The 6002-nt window shown below is 48.5% G+C and overlaps 1 protein-coding gene across 1 annotated transcript in view; it reads right to left on the reverse strand.

The window, feature by feature from the left end:
- The window catches only part of LOC113205697 (uncharacterized), a 310184-nt gene that overhangs the window by 177034 nt on the left and 127148 nt on the right, over positions 1-6002 (reverse strand). The window contains exon 2 of the mRNA XM_026421408.2: positions 1179-1393. Within this exon, the coding sequence (XP_026277193.1) occupies positions 1179-1364 (186 nt within the window). The 5' untranslated portion in view covers positions 1365-1393. The remainder of the gene's footprint in view (positions 1-1178; positions 1394-6002) is intronic.

Here is a 6002-nt window from a genome sequence, read left to right on the forward strand (position 1 = left end):
GGGGGCGGAGGGGTTGCGAGGAGAGGAGGGGGCAGGTGCTCGCTGGCATGAGTTGGGGGGAAGGGCTTGCCTTGCCAAGGCAACCCGATTGCGCTAACAGCGTTTTGGCAGAACGCAAAACAGCCTAATGCAATGCCAAGAAGAAGCGGGGGGAAATATTATTTTGCAAAATAAAACACACAGCACCCACGGCACTCGTGTTTAAAATTTCACGAAAACAAATCATAATTAATGCAACTCCATCAGAGTAAGAGTGGAGATGTATTCAACAATAATTAAGACGAGTTCTTTTTGAAAACATTTCCCCCTAAAAGCAAATAAAAATAAACTATAATTACAAGGAAATTTCGCAGCATGGAAACTTTTCACCATAAGCTGAGAGACGGGGACCAAAGAGAGTGGGGGGTGAAAGCTCTGACCAGCCAGCAGCAGCCCAGCTCAGCCATGCGATCGGAACCAATTAGCTGACCCTATTAGAGCAGCCTTTGCATCCCCGGGAGCTGGACGGGCTCAGCCCGACTGAGAGGGCTTGGACCTGGCCAGATCACGAGAGAGACGGTGAGGAACAAGTGGAAGAAGGATAGAGAGAGAAAGAGGGGGGGGGGGAGACTTCCCCCCGGTAATAGGGCAGCTTATTTCTGCCACCTGCCTGAAGGGCACGCCTCAGGAACCAGGATCGGATATTGCCGCGCAAAGTGCCTTCCAGCAGGGGGCAGAGGTGGAAAGGGTAAAGGTAAGGTGGCCCCAGCGGCAAATTTAGTATGCGGCGGAGATGCCTTGGCCTACCAATGTTTTTTACTGTAACCAATATACAAATGATACGAGAAATTGCAAATGAGAAAGCCTGACAGGTTCGTATAACAATGCATTTTTAAAGCAGTGACCCCGACCATATGATGTGATAACATACTGTAGGTTGCATCAGGTTTCAGGTCGTTGACATAGCATTCCTCTAATCAAGACCTACCAAGATCTGCCTAAGCCCTGTCAGCAGGTGCTGAGGGTGATGTGCCACTTCACTCTTTTCACCACCAAGGTGCTGACAACCGCGAGACCTTTTTCAGACTGACCCACTCGGGACGCAACGCCAGAGTTGTGTGTGAGAGTGTATGTGTGTGTGTGTTTGTGAGCAGGGCGCGCCAAAGCGCAGGAAATATAGATAAAGGTCACACACTCACATCAACTTTGATCTTGACGCCGTCGACGTCAAAAACTTTGGAGGCCGGGATCTCCTTTGGGACGTACTGGTAGAACTCGCTCTCTCCACGGAACCACTTGATGGAGTAGAGAGGTTGGCCCTCCAGGTCGTAGTCGCAGCGGAGGGTGACGGTGGAGCCCTGGGCCACCGCGTCGGGTATGCTCATCGAGACGTTCTTGACCGCAAGAGAGGCCCCTGCGACAGAAAAAGAAACGAGGACAATGTTAAAAGGAGAAAAAGGGTACACTACTGTCTGTGTAGAAAGCAAGACGAACACGCATATAAAAGATTAGCCCGCGTGAAGTTTACGCTAGCTAAATTCGTGATTGATTTTCAGGTTCACACTAACAGATTTGTAGGTTTTATTTGTACAAAGTTGCGCATACATTCCATTCGCATAAATTTGTGCGAAGAAGTGCATGTTCTTATGAATACGTATGCACAAATTCGTGCATATTTGCGCACAAATTCGTGCAAATCGAAATGCATGCGCAACTTTGTGCAAACGTTCGCACAAAAAACTACAAATACATTTAGTTTGTTGTTCTACAGTGGATAAGGACCAGACGCCAGAGGAAATATCTTCACACAAGATCTATAATCTTGTTGTTTATCTGTTTATAATGAACGGTTTCTAATAGAGCTATGCTAAGATCTGGGAGACATTCAGCACCAAGAATACAGTTGTCTTCAGAGAATATTTTACGGATTAGCCATTTCTAAAGGGATTTGTCACCTCGAGAAGAACCACGTTACGTTTCATTACCGACGGAAACTTGTCAGCAACGACCATTAGTGAAATACGTTGCACTGGCGTATTTACCGACGGCCCCTTGCCCCTCCTACATAAGTGGCTTGTAATGAGGTAACTGAATTCACTGTGGTAACTGCCAGTGCCTCTGGCTGCAGCAACTTGAGACAAACAACAACAGAGTGCTGGCCGGCCCGCGTGCGCACACGCTAGGAATGGGATGGGGGCGGGGTAGGGGGTAGCACCATGAGGGTGTAAAGGCTGGGTAGTGTAGCGTTTGCTTGCACCGCGGAGAGAGAGGAGAGAAACGAAGAGGGATGGAAGAGAGAAACAGAGAGGAGAAGGAGGAGAATAGGGTCCTGCCCCTGGTCCTCGCCAGATATTCTGGGCTTGACAAACCGGCAGACCGCATGGCGGCTGTACCGACTCCCTCACCCTCTGCTTGCTCTTGCTCGCTCGCTTGCTCTCTCTCTCTCTCTCTCTCTCTCTCTCTCTCTCTCTCTCCGCCTTTCTCTCTGCCCACTGTCCCCCATGCCCTTGTCTTTCCATTACTATCCAAAAGGAAAGTTATTATGCAGCAACAAGGGGCATGTTATTTCGCCCGGTCCCGCACTAAACCAATATGAAAGGGCGTGCGGCGCGGACGGCAGCGGCAACAACCAACTGCAGCCGTAATAAGCTCGCCATCGCACGAATTTTAAAAGACCATTGAAGAGAATTATGAAGTTTTTGCTAAAACATAATATTACCAACAAAAATTAAACAGATTTAAAAAAAAGAAAACAAAACGAAGAACAAAACAGAACTAAATTAAGTATTAAAAACACAATTTCAAACTGTGAGAACGGCAATTTTAAATACGCCGGGCTTGCGCGACACGGCTGAATGTGGTCCAGCGAGTATATCGACCGAATGAATAAAATATTCCTTATTGTGGGTCCCTTTGAGGGGCGCACCGGTGGGCCCAGTGGGCCGGGGGCCGGGTGGGCCCGCTCCAGGCGGAGTAGGCTTTGGCTCGGCAGGGAGACGGGGCACCAGGGGGCGCGGGAGGGGCAAGGCGACCCCGCGGCGACCGCTAGGAGCCTAATCCCAATTTGCTTCGCATCAAAACCCCACTTACACCGAGAGCGCACAGGTCTCTGGCGCTGCGACACAGGCGAAGCATCACACGGAATCGTCAGACATACTACTGCAAAAAAAGCAGCTAACCCTTTAAAACGAGTTTTAAGTCCCAAGTATGTCCCGTAGAAATACACAGATTGATTCATGTTGTGTATGTTTGGCATGGCGCTCGCAGTTCACACAGGACTGCGGTGCTGGCCACGCGCTGCGCGTTTTCACGGAATGAAAGCCACGCAATTTCAAGGCGTATATTTGACAAATTTGCTGCTGCACTGAGAAAAATGTTTAGTCCTGAGCACTAGACTTTTAGTCCCCAGACCAAAAGTTTTTGACGCACTAGACAATTTGCTCTAAGGACAAAAGTTTTGTTGCCTGGCCTTACATGTTCATCGCATCCCACCAAAGTTTCTTATCGCGGGAACTAAATGTTTAGTGCTGGGATCAAAATACGACTCAGTAGAAAACTGTCTTGTCCTAGGGGAGAAAAAATTTTCTGTGTGCAACATCGGCTTGTTGATTTCTTTCTGAATCCACCAGTTTCTGGTTACATATAGCAGCTAGAATTTTCACAAAGAGTTCCAGCAACTTTTTTCACGATGGATTCGTCCCAAAGTTTGTACAGTTTTTGAGCAGTGTTCCATGTTCAGCATTGATATGCAAACCCGCGCGTATTCTTGAAACTCCTTTCTGAACTGAAAATCATGATGTTCAAAACGAAGTGAGCACGATTAAACAGGTCAGGACAAACAGAAAAATATGGAAGAGGTGGCGTAGGGGGGAAAAGAACACCAGAATGAGGAATCCTCGTGAACAATTGTGGCTGCTGTAATTACAACTCAAATGCGATAATTTCGTTTGTAATGCAAAGAAAATCCATCGGAATTGTGAAGATATTCACAGCAGTCAAATAGTTCGAATTTCGAAAAAAAACTTTGCAAGGGAATCATCAGTGTAGGGAAAGAGTAAGGTGCAGAGAATGAGTCTGTGAGAGACGAAGGAAGAAACAGGAAAAGAGGAGGGGGAGGGGGCTTGGCAAAAAGTCCGACTAATGCTGGAGGGTCGCCTGCCCACCCGTGCAGCCCAATTAAATAAAATCTCGGAGGTCGGCGGCGGGTCTTGCATGTAGACATAGCTCCGGGTAGCCCTGCTACTGCTGGCCTCGCTGTCATGGGCCGCTTAGCCCTGGGGCTTCACTGCCCGTGCAAGGTGATTTGAGACCTATCCCCCCGCTTGCCTCACCACACTCCAGTGCATATTCAGAGCAGAACGAGGCAACTGAGGCTACAAACGAGCGACAAACTTCTCCGTTCCCCTTGCTTTTGCTTACTTGCTTCTTGCTTTCTCTTTTCCTCCCCCCCTCCCTCTCTCTCACCGACCCTCAGATCTGCACCTTTCACCTATTTCGTTTCATTTCTTCCCCGTAGAGCCATTTCACCAAGCCGGGCCGCAACTGCTAACCTTCCTTGCAAATGGAGGAGGGAGGAGGGGAGTGATTCCGTGCATGTAAGTCGCGGGCGCATATGGTGCCCAACGTACCTTGCCAAGCACCTCTCCAAACGATACTCGAAGGGCAGCGCGCTGGCAGCAGCACCGAGCCAGTTAACTTGGCATAAACTGCACGGAATTAAGGGAGCGCCAATCCGGCCATGTATTCAGCATCCAGAGAGAAAGGGGGGAAATACGCGGAAACAGTCGTGAATCGATTCACGACCTTTCATTCGTCTAAATGCGGGGCCAAGCCCCTTGCGCTGCTACACCGAGTTAAACAGACCACACACCCGGAAAACAATACCTTCGTTTAAAAGAGACGTGCAATTAAAACTTGATTTCGATACATGAAAGGATTTTTTCTAAGCGATACGTAGCCAAATCCCATGAAGGAATGAAATTTTTCAATAGTTCACCTCGGTTGGCTGGGTAGCTGGTGGCAGGGTCGCTGAATATTGTCGATTGACTCTGCACTCGGTGTTGTGGGTTCGAATCCCGCGCACTCCTGATTGTAAAGCCTCTGAATCTAGGTTGCAGTCTTGCTCACCTTGTGACACCCGTACAGTCCAACGACCAACTAACTCCACTTCAATCCGTTTAAGTAGCTTTTATCAGCTGCGTGGGGCTCGTGCAAAATACGGGTTTGGCAGACCCTGTTTTCCCCTCACTTGCTTAATTTTCAAAATTAATATAGGTGTGTAAATGGCGACATTTCCAAGACCTTTAATCCACTCACCCTCAAGTGTGTGAATATTTCGTCACTCATGCAGGTGTACGACATTCGGACACTCGGGATTTCTAGTGCAGTTTTATAACTATTCTTTAGAACCTGATTAACATTTACCGTCAACTATGTTCGCTATTTTGCAGCAGATTACCCATTATTTTGTTGGTATTTTTTCGGACTGCTCGGGGCCTGGTGCACATTCCTCAGTTTAAAAAACAAGCGGTCCGTTCACATTCATGGAAAATACTGTCCATATCCGTTTGTTTGCGCGTGCTGTAAAAAGGTGCGTTTGCTGTGGGGTGGCTCTTTCGGTGCGCTGCGCAACCGGCACACCGTGTGGCAATATTTCGGCAGAAAAACGCTGTAATGGGATATGCTTGAGCGTTTCCCTCACCCCCTCCCCTCAGAGCACCGACCCCGCCGCGGGCCGGCGACGAAAGCGCGGTGCAGGCACAGCAGAAAGCACGGCGAGTACCCGGAGTACACTCTGTGACACAATCTAACGACTGTCATATTGTCACCAGAGCAGCTTCGGTGTAACGGGTGCAATTACGGGGGGCGCAGCGTGCGGCCAGCACCGCGGCCCTGTGTGAACTGCGAGCGCCATGCGAAAAATACACAAACAAAACAAAAACTAGAAATCATGCTATTTTTTTTTTTTTGCGGTGCAGTTTGTAAATTTACAATTTTACAGATATTTGCAAAGTAGGTTTTGT

This window comes from Frankliniella occidentalis, unplaced genomic scaffold, assembly GCF_000697945.3.
Source record: "Frankliniella occidentalis isolate FOCC.00 unplaced genomic scaffold, Focc_3.1 Scaffold1, whole genome shotgun sequence".
Lineage (NCBI taxonomy): Eukaryota > Metazoa > Arthropoda > Insecta > Thysanoptera > Thripidae > Frankliniella > Frankliniella occidentalis.